General features: G+C 38.5%; 1 protein-coding gene across 1 annotated transcript in view; it reads right to left on the reverse strand.

The window, feature by feature from the left end:
• Positions 1-245: 245 nt before the first annotated feature.
• kansl1b (KAT8 regulatory NSL complex subunit 1b) overlaps positions 246-23,800 on the reverse strand; it is an 87,942-nt gene continuing 64,387 nt past the window's right edge. The window contains exons 3-15 of the mRNA XM_067412697.1: positions 22,076-22,217; positions 21,341-21,436; positions 20,769-20,881; positions 20,495-20,669; positions 9,334-9,493; positions 7,901-8,083; positions 5,229-5,396; positions 4,969-5,108; positions 4,765-4,883; positions 4,600-4,657; positions 3,615-3,727; positions 3,050-3,306; positions 246-2,545 (exon numbers count right to left, since the gene is read on the reverse strand). Coding sequence (XP_067268798.1) covers positions 2,313-2,545; positions 3,050-3,306; positions 3,615-3,727; positions 4,600-4,657; positions 4,765-4,883; positions 4,969-5,108; positions 5,229-5,396; positions 7,901-8,083; positions 9,334-9,493; positions 20,495-20,669; positions 20,769-20,881; positions 21,341-21,436; positions 22,076-22,217 — 1,957 coding nt within the window. The 3' untranslated portion in view covers positions 246-2,312. The remainder of the gene's footprint in view (positions 2,546-3,049; positions 3,307-3,614; positions 3,728-4,599; positions 4,658-4,764; positions 4,884-4,968; positions 5,109-5,228; positions 5,397-7,900; positions 8,084-9,333; positions 9,494-20,494; positions 20,670-20,768; positions 20,882-21,340; positions 21,437-22,075; positions 22,218-23,800) is intronic.

A 23,800-nucleotide genomic window follows, 5' to 3' on the forward strand; every position in this document is an offset into this window, starting at 1 on the left:
TATCTGACATCATCTAAATGTCTTTTTTAAATGTATTAAGCTTTTATCCTCCACGAACATTAAATTTAAAAAACTTCAACGGGGTCTGCTTTTCGAAGTTATGTTACATAAATAGGTTTAAAATGAATGCCAATTCTAATCCAAACCCTTGGCGATCCGAGCAGATGCCTTTAATGAATACTCTTTCTGCATGTGAACCTGATGGAAACAATTCACTGGTGCAACAGAAAGACAGAAGACATAAGTACAATATAATTCACTTTTAATTTGAGAAGCACAAACGTTGCCTGCCTGTCCGATCAGCCAATTATCGATAAACATTTTTTTTTTTTCTTGTTGCCTCTGCATAAACAAAGTGTTAAATATTTCCATGTGTCTTCTCCCTAGACAATCAGGACAGCTACAGCCTGAACATCAAACACAGTAAAGAATCAAACAAGGTATGTACAAAATAAACTTTTTTTTGTTGTTTTGTACAAACTATTACATGCTAAAGGATATACCAGACTCACCCAACCCTCATTCACCACATTGGAAATTCAAAGTATGAAAATAACTCACACGATACAATATTGGCTTTTGAAAGCTAGTCAAACCTTATGGTACATTTGCCCGATAAGTACACAGACCCCCACAGAGAGAGACATAAAACCATAATTAATGATATTAAGAATGAAAGGGGCGGCGGGTTTCTCAGCAGGAAATGGGACAGTCGTTGATGGTCCGCTTACAATTTGCCACATAACCTCGAAAGATGAGATTTCTCTGACACTATGAATGCTGTTATGCTCCAGTGAGATAAAAAAAAAAAGAATATATTAAGGATTTCTGGTTTACATGACATCCCTTAAACAAGAACAAATGGCTACAATAGCTAGATTTGTGTGACAACAGATACAGAGAAGCTACTTATAAAAATTGTAAGTAACTGGTGTCCGCTATTAGACTTTATTACATTCGTATTAGTTAAAACAACAGGAAAGAGCTGCAAGCTGTGACTCGCTGACTGGGAGGAAAAAAACGAAATAGTTCCTCGTCATTACACAACGAAAAAGAAAACTGAGAAGAAAAAAAAAAACGGGACTGTGACCGACAGCAACCGAGGAGCCAACGAATGAAAATTTGCCATGTCCTTTCTTGTCAAGCACTCCGGCCAATGTTAATCCTCATCATAAACCCAGTAACGAGATTTGATGATTGCTGTAGGTATTGCGGATTGATTTATTAAACGAATAGAGTTTAGACCTGACCAATCAATGGAAGATCTCTTTTGTACGGGGTACCACGTTTTAGGGAAACAAGTGGCAGGAAAATTTCAGTTTATATTGGAGTGACTGCATGTTCTTTGGACTAACTTGGTCATGCATAGTAGCGCCAAGTGCTACAAAACTCACACTAACGCAAGCCCACACAAGAAGGGCCATTCCACGATGCTAAGAGCGCAATCGAGCCTCCAATATTAGCGGCCTGCGCATGTTTATTCGGGTGCTGATTGTAGGGTTACTGGAAATAGTGTCATGCTAGAGAGACCAATTAAGTGCTCTAATCAGACTTGGTGGTGTTTAAAAAGCGCACGAGAGCCACATGGCAGTTTGATTTCCTGGCTGCGGTAAAGGCACCTGCTCTCTCTGTCACTTTGACAGAAATGGGGCACAGACGGACCATGGGACAAAAATGAAACTGGGATTTGTGCAATTCATAGCATTAAATATGAGGAAGTTTGTCTACTCAAAACAAAACAAAGGGAACGTGGAAATAATTCAAAGCCAATTGCTTTCGCAGAGAGAACAAAGACAAGCATTGGCGCCTTCGTGCAAGTCTCCTGTAATCATTACTGGCTTTATTTTTGCGTTTTATCACTCCAGTATAAACTGCAAGGCTGAACGAGAAATTTTAGGCAGGATTTTGGAAAAAGCTGGAAGGGAACCACACACAATGCAAGCTGAGCCCCTCAGTACGACAGCATGCTAAGGGGGAAGTGCTCTTCTGCGTTATACGATACATTTCGGAGCTTCTTATTTTGGTTTAGCACTCAAGCTAATCTCGCGTTCTTCCTTTTATTTTTATCGTCCTAAACATTTTTGTCCTCCAGTGACCCAAAAAGAAAGACTGAATTAAAACAGGTCTCTATATATAATCGCCATACAATTCACTAAAAACTGTGAAAGAATTTACTGATGTTTGAATATCAAACAACAGGGACTTTCATTCGTTTTGTTGGTTTTCTTTCCATCTACGTTGCTGCTGTTCCATGAGTTTCTGAAAGCTGGTGGATGGGGGGGGTTGGTTGGTGGGTGGGCAGAGTCTAGGCTTCATCGGTGAGTAGGTTTGGATGGGTTGGTTTGTTTCTGCTTGGCGCAGTCGTCGCCGAGAGGTGACGGAGGCCCAGCGTCGGACTCAGACTTGGAAGTTCTGGAGCCGGACACGCGTCGAATGGTCCTATATGACCTCTCGCCAGCAGGACTGAGATGGATTTCGCACTCCTGTTGCGGCTCCACGTCCAGTGGAAAGGTCCGGCATTCCCATGGCTGTACCGGTTGGGGAGCCCATAGGGACAAACAGAGACAGACCAAGTAAATACCTGCACACAGATCTGAAGACTGCACCTGGTAACCAGAAGGCTGTCAGTTTGAACTCCTCGGTTGCTCCAACAGGACAGTTTTTTTAGTAACTGAACTACTGAGCATGTTTGAACTTGAATGTACAATTAAGCCTCCAGTTCATATTGGAGCACAGAAGAACAGAATACTCTAAAAAAGTCAGGTAAACATCTATAGTGATGGATGGAAACAAGTATGTATTTTTTTGTATATAGATTAGAAAAAAAAACTTCTAACTTTACAAAAGAGGGAAAGATTACAGGAAAGAGACCGATTACATCAAAATTAAGCATTACTCCCTCAGCCGTTGTATTAGAAACACTCATGTAGCCAAAATAACTCGTTTTCTGTGATACCGAGGTAGTATAGGTTAGCCAATGTACAACTTTTTTTTAATGAAATAAAACTGATAATTTTCATAATCGTGATGGCGCTACATTGGGGGCCTACCATTTCCTCGCAGGTATCTGGGGTGGAGCAGCGCGTGTCCTCATTGGACAGCAGCCGGTGGGAGTCTCTGGAGCCTGGCGTGTGCAGGCCGGACAGCATCAGCATCTCCGGGCTGACGGGACTGGAGGGAGACGTCACTGAGCTGTACTCGTGCAGCAGGTGGAAATGTGCCGTGTCTGGAGATGAGGGCTGCGGCGTGGAGGGGTTGGTGCCGCACAGCAAAGGAGTTGTCCGTCCATCCACAGACTTGTACGATCTGTGGGAAAATAAACTGCCACTGATTATCATGATATACCTGTGGCTGTAGTGAAATCAGTAAAATGCTTATTGCTTTAATAACTTCATTAGAAAGTCGATGCAAGTGAACAGTCTGGTGTCGTTATTCTCTGCATCTCTTATGTCTCGTGTTTGAAACTGTCACTTTTGCACCTCATCTGCCATAATGAAGTGCAAAACTCAACGTCCAGCTACGTGTAGACGGCCGCCAAGTTGTTAATCAGAAGAAAATCGCACTCATCCCTAAAAAGAGCTGAGAAAAGCAGTGCAAGATGTGTGTTCCCTCACCTACTGCCTCTTCTCTTTGCGACGTTGCTGGCAGTCCAACTCCAGCGAGAGCGCTCCTGCTCCTCACAAGGAAGGTGTAGCTGAGAGAATGTAAGGTCAGAGAGATCCTCAACCTGAGAGAATGAGAGAAGACTATTAAATACATAGACATGCATAAATACATAGCTTCAGACTGTAAAAGGGGTTGACATTTTAAATTTGGGTCAAATTCTCAATAACTAAAAATTAACTACCACTTCCTCAAACTCTTCCTGCCTCAAACTCTTATTAATAGTTAGTAAGGTAGTTAAGTTTAGGTATAGGGTAGGATTAAGTAATGTAGAATATGGCCATGCAGAATAAGGCATTAATATGTGCTTTACAAGTACTAATAAACAGATAAAAACTTAGTAATATGTATGCTAATAAACAACTAGTTAATAGGGAGAATTGGACCTTAAAGGGTTAGTTCACCCAAAATTGAAATTTATGTCATTGATTACTCACCCTAATGTCGTTTTACACCTGTAAGACCTCCGTTCATCTTCAGAACACAGTTTAAGATATTTTATATTTAGTCCAAAAGCGTACCCAAGTGTATGCACACTATACTGTCCATGTCCAAAAAGGGAATAAAAACATCATCAAAGTAGTCCATATAAAATATCCTAAACTGTGTTCCGAAGATGAACGGAGGTCTTACGGGTGTGGAACAACATTAGGGTGAGTCATCTAACAGTAGGGAATAGTGAATGAGGGTTTAGGGGGCGATTTCAGATTTAGCTAGTGTTGAGCTGTGCCGCGTTCCATACGTTGTTTAAGCATCATGCACCGACACTGCTGTATATTAAAAATGTATATGATAAAAATCAACACCGGTATTCGGTATGAGACGGTATACCGCCCAGAACTAAAACAAACCTATGATGCCCTAAATTTCTAGATAGGCGGCTTACGGTCTTGACAGCCTAAAATAACTGCTGGGTGACCAACAGCATGGCCGTACCTCCACTGCATCGTCCTCTTCAGCTATTGGTTTTGCAAAAACGTCCACTTCTCGCCAACTACAATTAAAAAGCAAAAGGCAAAATAATCAGCAATCAAAGAGCAATTGATGTGGCTAATGAACACAGGTCAGAAAGCAGTTCTTTTGCATGTCAGTTTCTCTGACCTCGGGGTAAGGATCTCTTTATACTGTAGTTTCTCCACTCGGGTGGTGGCGGCCACGGACATGGGGATGACGATGTTATTGATGTCAAAGGGGCTCTCTCCTCTCCGTCTGCGAATAGTCTGTAAGAGTCACACACAGGCATAAGTAACTTGGTTCTCACATGTATACACAAACGGAGATGGAAGGCGTTTAAGAGCATCATACAGAGGCGCTGCTGTTAAGGTGGAGGGGCGTGGAGGTCTCAGAGGTCGACGGCTGTCTCATCAGGGGGCTGTGGGTGGGTGTGTTGAGAGCGGACAGAGATGGGCATGGACTCCCCATATCCATATACAACTTTGGAGTATCTATAGACAAATTATAGTGCGTTAAAAGAAGAAACTTAATGTTGATTAAGAGAGAGCAATTAAGACTGACGTGCATAAAAGCGAGTAAATGAGAGGAGAAAAATGTAACGAAGAACATACTTTCTGTACGGTCCAGCGAGGGTTCACGAGGTCTCTTGCGGCTGTGGCTCCTGTCAAAAGAACTGCTCTGCCGGAAATGCTGGCGAGAGTCAAGTCTACTGGCACTCATTGGGATGTCTAACTGCTGCCGGGACACCTTCTCTGAGCGCACCTTATGATGCGACAAACCTGAGAGAGAAAGCAAATGAGGAAATTTTTAATCTTTATCTGTATTTTTGGGTTATTTTACATGATTTACAGAAAATGAGATTCACAGTTTTTGTTTTGCACTAATACTTATTTTGCCCTATTATATTTTGTACATTTATTTTAACATCTAATTTGCCAGTTGTAATGTATATTTAACTATTTTGTTGTAATACATTTATAAAGATAAAATAAACATTTAGCCTAAACAAAGTGCTTTTGGACAACCATCTTTATTAACTCTTTTCCCGCTAGCATTTAAAAAAAAAAAAAAAGTTGCCAGCCACCGCCAGGGTTTTTGACCATTTTCACAAAAATTGAATAGCCCCTAGAATATTTGGTTTTATGAATATCTGAGTGTGAAATACATTAACAGAAAGAGCGGACCCTCTTCTTTCAAACAAAACTTTTATTCTAGCTTCATGTATTCCTTTTTTATCAACACTTGAATATGGGTAGGTTTCATAAAAAAAAAGCAAAATTTGAACTAAAAGAAAATCTGAGAAAATCATGTTTTTGTGAAAGACTGTTTCCAGATAAGATTCAGAACGATTATCAAACAAAGATGGAGAAGATGGAGTCCATCAACACTCCTAATGCTTACACAGTCCTGTAGCTCGTCCTGGATCCACATTTCATTCAGTAACATTAGATAGTTTTGAGTTATATGATGTTTAATTTTGATGAGCAGGTTATTTTGCATACGATCACTTCCTCGTATGTTTTGATCAGGAGATTTAACACTCATTCAGAAGATGTGTAATAGCGCCCCCTAGCGTCTGACAGTGAAAACCCGGAAAATTCCGTGTTTGGCGTGGAAACGCTTTCTCTCAAATAATGGAAATCTCTGTGTTTAGCGTGGAAGCGTTTTCTCAGAAATAATGGAAAATTCTGTGTTTGGCGGGGAAAGAGTTAACACCTAATGTTAGTTATCTTGCTTTTCGGTTACTCCGCATATTTTGCCTGTTTCCATCTTTTTTGCTGTTACTGATTCGTTTTTTTTTTTTTACGTCTTACTCTTTAGTTATTTTACATAATTTATATCTGTGTACATTTTTTCTTACTTTAACTTTTTTTTTAATGCGACCGTTATTATAAAATGTGTTCTAATTTCCATGGTAACATATCAAACTTTAAATGCACTTTATTTTGTATTATTTTTATACAAAATATTTACTGACTAAATTAAATGCATGTAAGTGACCTCCTTATGGTTAAAAGAATTCTAATTATATGTTTGTTGATTGGAAAGTTATCACGGGCTGTGGGCGGGGTGCTACCATTATGTTTTCAACACTGACAGGGAGTCAGAGGCTGCTGGATTTACAACACAAGATCATCCACTTCACCTGATATATGTCAGGGTAGAAAATTATTGTGCTAGTTGATCTGTAAAGTTATCACAGGCTGTGGGCATCCGCGCTGCCATTATATGTTTTAATACTGATGGAACCTGCTGGATTTACAACCTAAGATTATCCACTTCTCCTGATATAGGGTGAATTCAAGGTGATTGGGACACTTTTTGGCATTGAGATGACTTGCGAAAAGTGTCCCAATCACCATGAAGTCATCTTATGTGACATTACGTAAGGGAACATGGTAGAAAATTACTGTGTTGGTTAATCTGTAAAGTTATCACGGGCTGTGGGCATCCATGCCCCCATTATATGTTTAAACACTGACGGAGATGGGGCCTGCTGGATGTACATTTTTGTGATTGTGAAATGTAATTTGAAGTGTATGAAACCTAAAATAAACATTAAAAGACACTGATCTCAGTCAGTCTCGTCAACATGCTAAAGCAGATTAGAATTTTTGAATCTGGCAGGTTGATAACTAAATTTTCTAATCACATATGTGATCGTACGTGTCAAAGGGTTAATGTTATCTTTTCTTTGTCAGCATATGTAATTTGAGTAATGTAATTTGAGTAATCAATTATGTCAATCTCAAACAATACTAAATAACACAAAAACAAATATTACTACATTTCTCCCGTCACTCATTCAACTCTACGCTAAAGATCATTAAATCTGGATGCTTCAAAGTTTAATAATTCATACATAGGATGTGAAAAATAAATAAATAAAGGCGGCAACCGTGGCTAGACTTATATGATGCCAGAAATAACTGCTGAGTCACTGTAGCGAGAAGCTAATGACGGCCAGACAGTCACAGGACAATTTAACTGCTCATTAGGGCCATCACGTTTAGACCAAATTTAGACTCTCCTAAAGGTGTGAGAATTTTGCCTACATTAGAGACAACTAGACTCTTGACATTTCAGACATGAAGATGCAGGGAATTTCCTCTCAAAACTTGGTAGACTGTCAGAGCAGTGGCCTATAGAGCTTTGGTGCCTGTGCAGCCACCTCCATTTTCTAAATCCTATATACACCTCTGTATTTTCAACATCCATGAAAGTGGAAAAATGCTAATAAATGAGATCTTTCAGTGAATTTTGTTGTTGTTTTCACACTTACGGGCTGTGGAAAGGAGAGAGTTGGCGAGCCTGTGTTTGTCTTTGGAGGAAGGGTCTGAGATGCGGCTTCCCAAACACATCTTGTGCTTGAGTGAGATCTTCTTGATGGGCTTGATCTTCTCCAGAGGACGATTCTGCCAGTGTCCCTTCAGCACACGCTGCATATGGAGATTCATCATCACATCTAAGAGTAGAAAAAAAGTTAATAGTTTAAGACATGGCTTTGCACTGTCAGAGACCCACAGGACTAGATCATTTAAAGCTAGGTTCACGTCATCTGTGTCATTCTGATAGCTTTCTACACCTCAGAAATTCCTGGCTGACATCAAGCCCCACTAATGCTTCAATTCTTAGAGCATTTTATTGTTGGATATCCTGTTTCACTTAAAAATATATCCATCTAGCATCCAAATGGATTTTTCCAAATTTTCAATGCATTTAAGAAATGTTATATCATTTTGAAAGGCAAGTTTATTTATATAGCAAATTTCATAAACCATGGTAATTCAAATAGCTTTACATAAAAAAATAATAATACATTTAAACTAACATGAGACAAAATAAAAGACAATTATGTGCATTCCCTGGAATCAAACCCAATACCTGGTGTTGCTAACTTCATTTGACATATTGCTCCTTCAGAAGCCTTTCCATCCTTTAGCAACTGTATTAATGCGAATGTCGACTGACTTATGGTCTGCAAACATCTAAATCAGTGACACAAAGTCAACTAGACATGTGCGTAATTCTCCAGAAGGGGGAATCAGAGCTTGACTGTAGTATTCATCGTACTTTGGTTCCTCTTCCTTTTTTCCCTCCATCTACTAGTGTTTCACCAGCGGTGTCACCTGCCTCTTTCAACGCCCATTATTCATTTGCACAACAGAAGCCAGATTAGAGAGGACAACAGGCTCATATTAATGAGGGAAAATACGTCTGTCTCAGTTAGTCTGATAAAGCTAGCCGCTACTGGCACAGTTAGCCAGAGTCAGATTGCACTGCTCTTTAAAATGGTTATCACAGCAAAGGTCAGGCAGACGAATGCATGATCAGCTAATCTGATCCACACAGGGGGGAAGGACTGCTGATCTAAGATCAGCCCCTCAAATCCTATGTTATTCTCACAGACATGAAAAGCAAAAACAGTTCTGAGATCTAAGCACTAATGACCTGCTCCAAACCCAAAGCAGGCTGCAGGTTATTTTAAGAAGCGCAATAACCAGATACAGAATAATTAACACATTGCAGTAAAAAAAAAAAAAAAAAAAAAAAACATTTTAAATCCTTAAGGCAAACTGTGGAAGAGAAACGGCGGGTGATAGATAAAGCTGTGCTAGTCATGTGCTACACCGTCATTGCTTTTGTCTGTGTCTATGTACATGCGTGCATTCTGGAAAGAATAAGAAAAGATAAAAGGCTGGGGTGCGTCCTCACCGTCTGGAAAGGAGAGAATGGGGTGAATGCAGGGGTCAAACTGTGCCAGTCTGTCCAGTAGGGGGAGCTGGTGCTGGGTGTCAGCAGGAGGGAGAGCACATCCACTGCACATCACACACTGAGCGTTCAGCTCACAGCCACAGCGAGGAGCCACTGACCTCTGAGCGTGACAGAACAACAAGGAGAAAAGTTAGTGTATGAATAGTAATTATGGTGAACAGCCCATAAACAAAAAACTAAACTCCCCTAAAAAAAGACCAACTCTGACTGTAAAGACATTTATAATTTTATAAGAGTTCTATTTGAAATTTTGACACCACAATTTACACAAACATATTAAGCAGCATGACTGCTTTTAATGTTAAAATGAGAAATATTTCTTATTCATATATCAGTGTGATTTCTGAAGGATCATGTGACACTGAAAACTGGAGTAATTTGCCCTCAAAGGAATCAATTCCATTGTAAATAAAATGTTAAAATGATTACATCAATAATGAAATTAAATAAAAATACTACATTATTTTTTTACAATATTACAATATTTTTACAAAAAACTATTACAGTATTTACTTGCAAGTATTACAGATGCCAGCCGAGCTTAGCCCCGCCCACAAATTTTTTAGGTCGGACAGTTCGGTCTGGCCTTGCTCCATAGAGGAGTAATTATCTCTGAACAGAAACTCTTCGGAGCAATGAAATCATCAGGGCGGGCTTTAAACGATGACGGACAGATGATCAACAGTAACGTACTCATCACGTCATCAAAGGGGCTTGGATTATATTTTTTCGAATCCTAAACGGAGCGCTTGTTTGTATATGCATCACCTTCACGATTTCTCTCTGAAATCATGATCATGTTGGGTAGTGTTGTCACGATACCAAAATTATGACTTTGATACGATACAGACTAAAATACATTGATACCGATACTAAATCGATACCACAGTAAAAAACAAACAAAAACAGATTATATGAATAATATGACAACAGAACTTATTATTCATTGTTTTATTTTTGTTACTAAAACTTCACTTGTCCAGCAGTTCCTGCCCTGGTTTTTGCCCATTCCCTCCTCTTATTGCTATAATAACTACATGCCAGTGTGAACATCCTTACAGAGATCACATTATCAGTCATGTTATCATTCACTAACCTTTCACTTCTCAACAGGTTGGGATGAACAAAATCTTATTTTATGATTCGAGTAATTTAATATTTTTTAAGATGTAATCTAATTTTAAGTTGTATCTTGTTTTTAAAAATAAACAAAAAATGCAAATTACAAACAGTTCTTTATTTCTCAGCTTCATTAGGTCTATTTAATAGTAGCAAGTCAATAATCAAATATAAACCTGCTTACTTAGTCTTCACCCTATAATTTAACTATACACTGATTCTTAATAAATATATTTTAGTTATTTAGCCAAACGTGGTGGTTTTCTATTTTTTTCATTGTTTGCTTAACATTAATCACAGAATATTAGGTCTGGCTTAAGACCTGCACTGATCTAATTTCCTCAGCTGTACACGTTCACTAAAGACATGTCCGACTGAGTTTACCTGAATACCAGAGGTGTCAAAAGTACTGGCATTCATTACTCAAGTGGAAGTATAGATACTAGGGTTTAAAAATACATTTGTAGAAGTTGAAGTATCAACTCAAGCTTTTTACTTAAGTAAAAGTGTAAAAGTACTGGTTTTCAAAACTACTTAAAGTATAAAAGTAAAAGTAATGTAAGGGAAAAAAATGCCATTAAAGACAAAAGCTTAGGCCACACCACAGGGGCCTATAGAGCACTACCCCACCTCCTCAAAAAAACACTTTTCTAAAGGCCATAATGACTATAATGTTATATTAAAATGTTAATGTTGAAAAATTTGGGAGGCACTGGCTACCTGTTTCAGCTGCATATATACCCATTGAAAATGAATGCATTTTAGTACAATGGACATATACCATTATGTGTACTGCTGAGCATTAACATGTTTCCTGAAGCAGAAGATATGATGGCTAGTTGCCTATAAGTTATGAATAACCTTTATTGGAATGTAAATGTAGGCTACATGTGTGATCAGTGTTGCCAGATTGAGTCGACGATTTAGAGCCCTACGGGCCCTGACTTTTACACCCCTAACCTCATACCCACTGTCGGCCGCTGACTGCTTGGTTGTCACTTTAAAAAAAATTAACAAACAAACAAATTATCCAAACATTTTTCTAAAACATTCTTCGTTTAGTTCCAAACATAAGAAACTAAACGAAATATAACTATTGGACATTACAAACAAAGCTGAACTATTTTAATGACTGCAGGAGTGTGTCATAAGAAGGATTGTGCAGGGCTCAAAGCAGTGGCGCCTCCAGAAATTTTTCATAGGGGTGGCCAGATGGGGCCACTTAAAATCTTGGGTTGGCACACCAAAACTAGAAACCATAATTTCAGATTTTTATTCTACTGGTGTAGTAAACCAGCCTGTAGCACGTCACGACACATAATTCCGCGTCGTCTTTTACTAAAAAATATTTTTTGACTTATTTACTTACCAGTAGTCTACGTCTTCTAACGTTAACTTCTTTTGAAATTGTTGCCTGACTGGCATGCGCTGACCTGTTACTGTCTGAGCGCACAAAGACTTATTAATAAGTCTATTAATTTATGAGGCTCTTCAGTTCAAATTATCCAGTACCAAAATAATAATACTCTTTATTTTCCAAGTTCATAAATGATTTTCAAAATGGATTTGGAAAAAAAAAACATACACACAAAATGACTTATTTTAAATATAAAATATATAAAAGTCTTGGGCATGTCAAAGATTAGTAACAACTTTAGCTTTTATGCATTAGTTTTTGTGCAGCATCAGATTTTTCCTCCCTCATTTATTGTTCGTGGCTGTTTTTGCCCCATTGACTTCCATTATAGCCTCATTTTTTGATTGGAAAGCAATGACACCATATAATCATGCATTATTGATTGTTGGTGGTTTTCCCAGTTGGGAAGAGGTAAAATGTGTAATTTTTACAGTTGATAACCAGGTGGCACCATTAACCCTTTAGATAGGCCTGTGCTGAAGAAAAAAAGAACAAGCTTAGTTTCTGGCATTTGTATAGAATAACTGCATATAAATGAGAGATTAAAAAAATGTAAATCTGATGCTGCACACAAACTAACAATGCATCAAAGGCAGTGTTGTTACTAATCTTTGACGTACAAGACTGTGATAAAAGGTCAAAAAATATCCAGTCCACAATCACTTTTTATATTGAAAATAAGTTATTTTGTGTGTATGTTTTTTTTTTCCAAATCAGTTTTGAATCCGTTTTTGAAAATAATTTATGAGACCATTTATGAATTATTATAATAATAATTTATAATTTAATAATTTTATGAACGTTAAAGAGTGATAAGAGTGACAATGAAACAATGGCAGCAGCTCAACAATAAACATGGAATCATGTATGTAAACTTGCAACAGAACACATTTTAAATGATTTTACTTTTGATTATTTTATTTATTTCTGAAGATCTCTTTAGAAGCCTGTATTGGTGTACTTTAAAGGAATAGTTCACCCAAAAATGACATTTCTGTCATCATTTACACTCCCTCATGATGTCCCAAACCTGTATGAGTTTCTTTGGTCTGTTGAACATAAAAGAATATATTTTGAAGAACGTTTGTAACCAAATATTTGCTTTAGGGGCAACATTGACTTCCATGGTAGGAATGTGTCGTCATATGTATTCTACATAAAGAAATGCATACAGGTTTGGAACAACTTGAGGGTGAGGAAATTATGACAGATTTTTTGTGGGTGCACTGTCTCTTTAAGCAGTCATTCTGAACCAGTAACCACTTTACTGACAAATCTGAAATTCAAAAATGTTTAATCCTCTTTATTAATTTACTATTATGACTATATTATTATGTAATTATTTGTCTCATTTTAATCTAAATATTTTTTAAATATCAAACTGCTAAATTGATAACATTAATAGGCTATAATCTATTAAATTAACCGTTCTAATGTCTAGAAAAAATAAGTCTGCCAAGCTCTGATAAAGTATGGAATATTATATTATATTATCCATTAAAAAAACAATAGGCCTACCTTTAGTTCACGGATGTGTCTGTCATCACATGCTTTAAGTCAGACAGTCTGAGACACTGAAATGCTTCTCTGCAAAGGGTGCAGTTTGTCTTAGGTTCATCTTAAGTTACTGGACAGCCCTATATCTGGAAATCCTCTTGCGTTCAAACTGTGGACGCGAGCTCGACATGTTTTTAAAAAACCGCGCAGGTTTCCAGCGCATGTTCTCGAGACTCCGTCGCTATGGCAGCAAAGCGCCGCTAAAATGCAATCTTGTGCATCGCGTCCCATATTGGTTTGATATGGGACGCGTCATTTTGCTTATTTTAAAAATTGATTGGACTAGTACCTAGCGTCCCCCCCAAACCTACGCCATGGCCAGTGGGGTGGCCAGGGGTTCGCCAGGGGTGGCCATGGTGGCGCCACTGGCTCAAAGGTCACCAAAACTGGCAAAATAATGTGATGATATTTTATTGAAGAAGCCACTTTAAGTGCAAACAGTGCCCAATATAAGATATCGGAAAAAGCAAATAATTAACAGGCATTTCACATTAAAACACACCACTGCCAAAATGCGTAATTCATTGATACTGTACAATAATCCGCCGACAAAAAAATAACAATGCGCTTAGCTTTGCTCTGACAAAACTACAGTACCCTTGTGAAGTTCATAGAACACGCACTTATCCCAGTCAAAACTGATTCATCATTGATTCAAACCTCTTTCAGCAGCTGTTGGGGTTGCTAGTTGCAGATGTCCTGAGTGTGTATTATGATGGACAGGATCATGATTATAGTCTTCGAGTCACAGGTGTAATCCACGTTTGAGAGTTGGTTCACTCCACCACTCTGTAGAAACGGCTTGTGTATATATATATATATACTGTATGTATGCCACTTTAGCATAGCAATCACTTGAATATACATCTACAACGAGTTATCGCGGTAAAAACCTGGCTGTCATGAATGAGCACGTCTGCTGCTGATCGCTGATTGACTGAAAGTGCGTGCTCGTGCGCTGGAACCCGCGCAATCTGGCAACACCGTGTGTGATTTGTGCTTTGAGTCATGTGCAGGCGCGATGTAACCAATAGGGTGTTGGAATGGTATATGTTTACACTTCTCATCCAACCACAATCAAATTCACACTATCCGGATGACACGATTTATCTGCATAGTTTTTTTAAACAAGATGAAATGAAAGAGGAGTAACGAGGCTATTTTTAAAAAGTAAGGAGTAGAAAGTACAGATAATTGCTTGAAAATGTAAGGAGTAGAAGTAAAAAGTAGGCAGAAAAATAATTACTCCAGTAAAGTATAGATACCAAAAATTTCTACTTAAGTAAGGTAACGAAGTATTTGTACTTCGTTACTTGACACCTCTGCTGAATACTCACTGAATACTCACTTTTACATATGTTTGACCATTCAAACCCAAATAATAAGCCGCGAAAGAACTTGAAGACTGAAGGGCACGCGCACGCTTCAGGTCAAAGTCTGGCAGCACGAGCACGTCCCGCACCGCGCTTTTTCTCCTCATGCGCACATATTTCTGTTGCTTTCTTTATCATGCGTTGCACGTATATATTTAACTCTTCTACTTCTAATGTTTATTGAACGGCTAAGGCAGAGCTCTGCACACACGTCCTGACACCTGCTGTCACACGTCCACGCACATTAAGAAATGCAGCTCATAGGCGCTGTCCTCCTTAAAGTACCGGTACTAATAAAAGTCCATATCGTACCGTTTGTAATTGCAGGGTATCGCAATACTTTTCTAGTACCGGTATATCGTGCAACACTAATGTTGGGTAAGTACTCTGTGTATCATTCAATTCTTTTATTTTTTTACAACACCGGCCAAGATTGTGTATTCCAGCCTGATTCCAGCACGCGTGACAGGGTTGCCAAGTTTTTACAAAAAAACCGGCCAACTACTAGCCCTAAACAATAGCTTCTCAGGGGGTTCTCCGGGGGAAAAATGGCATTTGGGGGGTAAAATGTGTTATTTTGGCAAGGTTGCCTGCTAAAATTCGCACTCATGGGTCTATACATCACATACTAGCAGTGTTGGGCAAGCTCCTTGGAAAATCTAGTGAGCTAAGCTACCAGTTACTCTACATTAAGCTTCACTACACTGAAGCTACCCCCCTGGGAAATGTAGCAAGCTAAGCTAAAGCAACTTGAAAAAAGTAGTTTACTACATCTAAGCTACTTTTTCTTTTTTCTTTTTTATTGAACCAACTTCATTCATATCAATGCTATCTCAGTGATCAATAAAAGTCAAGCATATAGACACACATTTTTTTTTAGTTATTCATAAAACTGTCCGAAATCAATTCGGCATCAAAACCATGTGATCCATAATATTAACAAAACCAGGGGCCTATTGCACAAAACTAGGATAAGGGATTAAGCCGGGATATCTTGGTGATCTTGTCATTTTTATGTAAAATTTAGTACACAGCTGTCATGTAAACATACCCTGAAGGCAAACTGTATATATATATATTATATATTATATATTATATATATATATATATATATATATATATATATATATATATATATATATATATATATATATATATTAGCGGATAAATTGAGCAGGGATAACCAAAATAATCCCTTATCCTAGTATTGTGCAATAGGCCCCTGGTGGCGAGAGTGTGTGTGTGTGTATATATGTTCATCTGTATGTGTATGATAAGCATACACAACTGTGTGTTTGCATTTATGCTCGATTTAGACTTGGGCACTTTTGCAGGACAAACTGTAAGTTAATTTACAACTCAACTTGTACAAAAAAAGTCCAGTCCAGAAACTACAGTAGCAAAATAATTAAGACCTGCTCCAAAGAGTAACAACATGGCAAAAAACAAAACATGTAGCCTGTGTGTGTGTGTGTGTTTGTGTGTGTGATCTATCTCCCACACACATGAAACAAGTTTCATTCATTCATTCATATCAAGAGGTGGCCAGGCTGGACCCCGATACTTTTAACAAGAGGTGTTTATTCAAGAGACACAATAGATTTTAAAACATTGCAGTTTCTCTTTTGTCATCGCGCGGATGATGTGCGTGCAACAGCGAATTGAGCGCTAGGAAAAAAAAAAGTCAACTGCGAATGTGCACGCGCCTATCCCGTCTTTATGCGCTCACTGCCAAATGAGTGCTTTGAAAGGCTCTCGTGCGCGTCTGCGCAAGGCAGAAAGGAACGTAGAAAGTGAAGTATATCCACGTTCTTATCAGTTGTGTTTCCAATTTGAGCTTGATCCTCAGAAATGCTTGGAAAAATGTAACGCAAGCTTGTGTGGGCATTGTGATGTCCGACTAGAATTGAGTATGACCACGTCAGGCTAGTATTTACTTTCATTTTGAGCAAATATATTTAGCCTTCGTAATCATAGACTTTTCATAAGACACTTTTTTTATCTGACCAGCCACAAACTTTTGAATAGTGTAACTTATGTAACAATTTATTAAAACAGAGTATTAAAGGGATAGTTCAACCAAAGTTAATTACTCTGGTTAATTACCATTAATTACTCACCCCTCATGTCGTTACAAACCTATAAGACTTTTGTTCATCTTATGAACACAAATATTAATAAAATACTTTTTATATAATCGGAGCCAGTTCTGGACTCTCCATTGACAGCTATGCTCTTTAAGTTCATAAAGAGATTGTAAAACTGATGTACATAAATTAAATGGTTTAGTCCAAATGTTCTGATGAGACATGGCTTTAAATAAAAACAGGATAAATTAAGGCTTATTAAATGACAGAATGCTAATTTTTAGGTGAACAATCCCTTTAACCTATAAACACTTTTCAATTCTTGTAAAATGAGTGATGAAAATGATCAGATTTGGGAACAAACTTAGCACATAAAAGAACAAGGCAGTAATTATTTGCTGTTTAAAGTTTAAAATTGTGAATGGTGGATTTAAGACAAAGATCTGCAAACACATTTGTGTGTGCCTGGCAACAACCCCAGCACCAAACTTGCTAGCATCAAAATGTGAATTTTTCAAGAATTCTGCACAAAGAGCCTTAATATCAAAGCATCCATGGATTGTCATCAATTATGCCTTTCATTCATCTTAAATCCAGTCTTTCAAGTGTCTTCCACTGTGACCTTGCTTTAGTTAATGAAATCCCAGGAGCATCAGCAACCAAAATTTAAGTCTGCCAGGGATCAGCCTTTCCCTTTGTTTCCATTTACTTGAGTCAACCCTTCCAGCCTGATGCTCGCTTACAAATCTCTGCAGCAGATGACCACACATGGATCCTGAGCTGCTCACCCAGTTTTGCATGTGGCAGGTTCTCCTGCTCTCACATGCTGGTGTCATTAACCCAGAGCACAGCGCTGGAGAGAAAAGGTTGCTATTGGCAACTGGGCCCGGTTTTTCCGAGCCTATTCAAACAAGAGTGCTTCACATTAGAGCAGGACAGTTTACACAGGGACCATCATCTCTGCAATCACACAGAAAGCACCTGGAATTACAGAACTGATCTGCTTTCTTGGTTGTAATGAAATGCAAATTCTGCAAAGTGTTCCTTGATCCATTTTGAACATTTCAAAACAACTAAGTTTTTATATGTTGAACCCATTTTACTTACAAAGAGATTACGCTAAACGGATTAGCAGTATAATTCTGTCTCTGTCAGTGTTCAAACATGATGGACATTTTAAAAGCCGCAGTGTGTTTGCCTCTAACTGGGGCAGCGTTTATCTGGAGTGCCTGTTATAACGTTACAATTGGACTGAACATCAGTTAGCAGGTAGTTTATAACTGGCAGTGAGAGAGAATCTGGCTGTTGGTACATTGATGACACTGGCAGCATTTCTCATAACATTTCAAGAGCGTTGTTTCTGAATGACATCCAAGTGCTGTTATTTGTAATGGAGCTGAGATCGACTGGGGTTACGCTTATTGTTTTAGCACATGCCTGCGCATTCTCGCTCACAGTGGGCCTGTGTTATGGGAGGAATCGAGTTTTAAAGGCTGTTCAGAAAGCAAATAGCTCTATAAATTCACCAAAATGCAAGTGTAAATCAGGCGGATATTTTTCCATCATTCAGAGAACAGCTGCCTGTTGGACAGGGACTGTAACACTATGCCCTAACGAGGCGCGAGGTGATGTAAATCCATGTAAATCCAACTTTCTGTCCTAACTAGACGAACTACACTTTTTATTCACATTGATCCTATATATTTATAAACTTCAAACACAATAAATGACCGAAACCCTGGTATGTACCGGACTGAATCAGAACACAGATTTCGGTTCCTCATTTCGGTGCCATCAAACGCGCTTTGGCTGCCGCTGAGCCAGAGACAGACACGCTCAGCGCTCGTCACAACCACATCATGTTTATTTTAGGTTTAACACATTTAAATGCACATGAGTAGCAGCAAAAACACGCTGGTGTCTATGGAAGTGGCAATAACTCCTTTCTGACAGTTATAATTTGTGTTTTATTCATATCAGACACGTTATATAAGTTACTATATAGTTTACTCTATTTTTCTCTGAGTTTACTTGTCACATACTTTCATGCATTTCGTGAGACGAGGATGAATTTACTTTATGCAAATCCGTCAGATCCGAATCTGAGGCGCAAACTAACATGGCGGCGCCCATCGCGCATTATATATCAACTAACTTGATCCTTATGACAAAACATATTTACTTACACATATTTGAAAATCAGAATATCCGACAGCTCATGACATAGTTAACAAGTTTGTGAATATTTTGAATAAAAAAAAGAATAAAACTAAATAAACCGATACAGCCGAGCTATCATACAGTGCTATTGCGGCTGCTGTTTCCGCATTGCTATGGAAATAATAAGGCGATGCGTTCTAAAATATTTAGCCAGAGAATATGGTCGTATTAATGAAAAATAATGCTGAACCGAAGCTGGTTTGTAGCAGAACAAGACTACAGTCTTTGCTGTTATTAGTGCTATAATATCACTAGTATTAGTGCTGTTATTTAGTGTTAAATTAGGCCTATTTGGTTTAGGGTTAGGTGGCTTAGCTTTTACTGTGAATTTAAGTAAATTGTGTTTTGTATCTGTTTATATATTTAAGTATACTTTAAACGGTTAATAAATTGTTAAATTTAAAGAATTGTAAAAAACAAAAAAACAAAAAAATCAATAAAAAGCCATTCTTTAATGCCATCCACCGTCTTTCTGTGGCTCTTTTTCTTTTTTGTATCGGTTCAGGCACCGGTACCGTTTTAAAAGTACCATTTCGGCACCGTAATCGAAAAAAACCCAAATGATAACCAACCCTAAGTGCCGGTTCTGGAGTAGGACTGTGATCTCTGTAACACTGCAGTTGCTGTGTCACCTCTATTTAATCTATAACCTTTGCTAGAAGCCCATTGGGACCTCAGTGTGCCTTCAGTAAAACACATCCACAGAAGACACTGAAAGAACTTTTGTTCTGTCTCACACATCTCTCACAACAGCTTTCATGGCCCATTTACACAAATTGACCTTCTTCACTTAGAATCTGACACATCTTACTGCAAATATCTGTGCTTTTATTTAGACTAAAGGGGGTTAAAATAAGTTAAAGGTGTCATGAACTGGCTAATGACATTTGTGTTGTTTTTGCACCCAGTTGGTGGACATAAGCGCAAACCGTGCACACACACACACACACACACACACACACACACACACACACACACACACACACACACACACACACACACACACACAGGTGCATGCCTTTCAAATAAATAAAAGTTAAGAGTGAAAATAAATGAAGTAAAAAAAAAGCTTTTCTTTGACTAACAATGAAGTTTTCAGCTCTGAAACTTACAGGATATTCTTATATTACCATGACCTCTTAACAAAAGCTCAAGGGAAAGATGATTTCTCAATTCATCACCCCTTTAAAAAAAGTGTCCTTAGTGAATACTTTTGGTACAAATATGTTACTTGTGTTAAGTATTTACATCAGACTCTTGTGAACAGCAATTTGTGCTCATAACTACACCAGCCACTGGATCTGGAGAAAAAACACGTCTGTCCTTACCTTACGATTGAGACTGGTGAGCGAACCAGGCCGGAGGACTCTGCGTTTCCTGCATGAGAGCAGTGGCCGCGTGCGGGCCGCCACACACGTGTTGTCATACACAGAGGACGCCAGATGGCCCAGCTCCAGATTCTGCTCATCTGGGTTCGAGGTGACAGGGGAACCGGGTCGTAAGCTGGATGAGGACAGGAAATAAGCATAAGTGAACATAGTGACATCTCTTTTGGGGTAAACTTTTAACAAAGAAATTAAAAAAATGCACCTTCTATCATACCTGTTGATAACACCATTGACCTGTTTCAGAGATCCACAGCTTTTCTTCAAGCCAGTTTCTGACACGATACCATTAGATGATACAGACGCTTCTATTCCAACACTATCATGCTCCTAAAAAGACAAAAAAACAAACAAATGCGATGTTGGAAAGGACATCCCACCAATTATCCCCCTAAGTTGGTTGGGATGAGTTGAATGGTTCTTGCTGTATTTCTTTACTACTCTGAATGGATGAAAAGGTCAGCAGGGTTTTGCATACAACAGACAAAGAGATCGAGTGTTTGCAGCCCCTTTTCTCAATCTTCTCACTCAACAATCCCAGCATTCTCCTGGGATGTGCGTGGGCCCATATCATGGGCTTTTTATCCGTTTATGTGGGATTTAAACACACTGATGTGACTTAGGCTGTTTATTGGATTGAAAATTGATTACCTATAATCTTAACAATAACAGTAAATAAATGCAATGGTCTTGAATTATAGCTTAAATGAAATTCAGGACTAGGCTGACTCTGATGGTAGTCCATTTACTATTTTTGATGTAGTCATGTGTCTGTGCTCCTGGTCTTACCCGTCCGACAGGGCAGGTGATGCTCTCTGTCCTTGAGTCACTGCTATCCTCTGGTACTGACTCACACACTGAGCTCACCCCAAGTACAACAGAGCCCTAGAAAACAAAACCACACATAAATTATAGACCAAAACTAGGAGACATTGCTTTTCCTCCCATGTCAAAATCCCCCCAATCCTTTTCTTCTAGATTTGGCAAACATCTAAAAGCAGATTAAATGTTTACCTGAATTAACTAACAAAAGAAGATTAGCATCTGATGGTACATATCACATACACTTGTTTTAATTAAAAGAAGCAAATTCTTGAAGTCTGCATTGGCCGATCACATTCATTAAAAAAAGGCTAAATACTTAAAGGGTTACTTTAGCGATTAGCATATGGCTTTGTATCAGTAGAAACCCTGGAGTATATTCAAATGATTGTGCTTCCATCACTTCACGTCAGATGAAAGACTTGATATTCTCCAAATGATCTGTTTGTGTTTAAATCACACAGGGACAAGCTGAAGTAGCGCTTTGAAACAAAATAGTAAGCTAAAGAAACATGAAACGACGATGCCACAAGTGTACACTTTACCACCGGAAAACGAGAGAGAACCTGCATTGCCAAGTTACCTGAGGCAGACTGGTAACTTAAACTAGACTAATGATTCCGGCATATACAGCATGAAGTGAACTTTCATGAGTCAAAATAAAAGCAGCCTGTGTAAATGTTTTTTTGAGTCTGTGCACACCTTGCTGGAGCGTATCTGTCTGTAAATGTCCGTCTGTTGACGTATACGGTACTCCAGGTCTGAGACTTGGGCCTGTAGCCAGTTCCAGTGACTGATGATGGCAGCTCTGTCCACAGCATAACGGCCTTCTGCTCTCCTACATCTGGAAAACACACAGGAATATACTAGTTACAATTAAGGACAACAGCTTAAACATTTTTCATTCATGTTTAAGGGAACATCTGTCTTATTAAAAAGCATTTGCACTGGAGTTTTAGCTATATGCAAATGCAGTTAGCATACACATTCCAAACAAAATAAGCTAATTTGGTTGGACTCAATTGCAGATTATGTTGCTCACAATTTTAAATCCTTTTTCCACAGTTAATACAGTTAATTTAAGTTTTTCCTTGATTGCTAAGACACATTTCTTGAAAGCTGCTCTCATTTTCTCAATTTTCAAGCTACATTCACAAAACCTCAGACTCTTTTGCAAAACCAAACGTTCAAAACACTACTGAACAGTTACTAAACACTACGTAGAAAAATAGAAAACAATGCTCAGGGCAAGAAGAAATAAATGTTTATTGTTCACTGTAGGCTAAATGCATGTTGCAAAAAAAAAAAAAAAAAAAAAAAAAAAAAGTATGCATTTAGCATATGCACAAAAAGACAAAACCGAAATCTAATGTATTTGCCTCTTGTGTACAATACTCTTCCTCTCAGATTTCTATCCATTGTAAGGCCTCACAAACCAGTGCTCTCTGAACTGGCTTACTGTATACCGGTATCACATCATTAGCCACAAGTGTGATCAATTTTGAGTTGTTGCGTTCAAATGATGACATCACAATGAAAATGTGTTGGCAAGTTGTGTCTAAACAGGTGAAAAGTGCTTATGGTTTTGACAAAAGAGTTATTGATTCAATCAGTGGGTTCAGGCAACTGGGCATGTGGTTCAGACAATATGGTTATGTTTTAGCAATTAATAAAAACTATAAATGAAAAAAAAAAAAAATGGACAGAGTGAAAACCATCAAGTAACCCTTGTATGATAGTTATTGCCTCGCCACAGCACATGGTGACATGGAAGTGAGAAAACAAAACCAAGAAACAAAATCTGACAGGAAGTTAACCAAGAACATCAGTTCCATCCAAAACATCCTCTAGCTCGGGGGTACTCAATAGGCGGACCGCGGTCCGGGTCCGGACCCAGACGCAATACAATTTGGACCAACGCCAAAATCAACATTATAATTTAGTTATGATCCAAGCGAGTTTTGGTGCGGGATTTCTTATAATGTTTTCCTACTAGATGTGGTTTATCTATCTTGTCGCCCCCAAAGATCCAAAAAGGCGCTGTAATAACTGTAATAATCACCATGACAACGCACTCACTCAACTCAGGTTGTGTGTGGGTGTGTGTGTGTGTCATTCGCAAACAACGCAAGCGCTAATCCATAACGGTTACGTTACCCGTTTTCCTTGCTAGCGAATATCATGGCGTGCTCAAAACCTGACAAAAAGAGAAAAGTCGATTCTGAAAATCGCGAGTGGCAGAGTGGACTGGCAGTTATGCATTTGTGCTGCCGGCGGGGAGCACAAAAAATGTGCTTAATTTGCAACGAGACGGTTTCCGTTGTCAAGAGTGGTAACGTGAACCGTCACTATGAGTCAAAACATGCATGGACACTTTGACCACAATTACCCCCAAAAATCTGAGGTAAGGGCCAGAAAAATCAAACA

This window comes from Pseudorasbora parva, chromosome 2, assembly GCF_024679245.1.
Source record: "Pseudorasbora parva isolate DD20220531a chromosome 2, ASM2467924v1, whole genome shotgun sequence".
Lineage (NCBI taxonomy): Eukaryota > Metazoa > Chordata > Actinopteri > Cypriniformes > Gobionidae > Pseudorasbora > Pseudorasbora parva.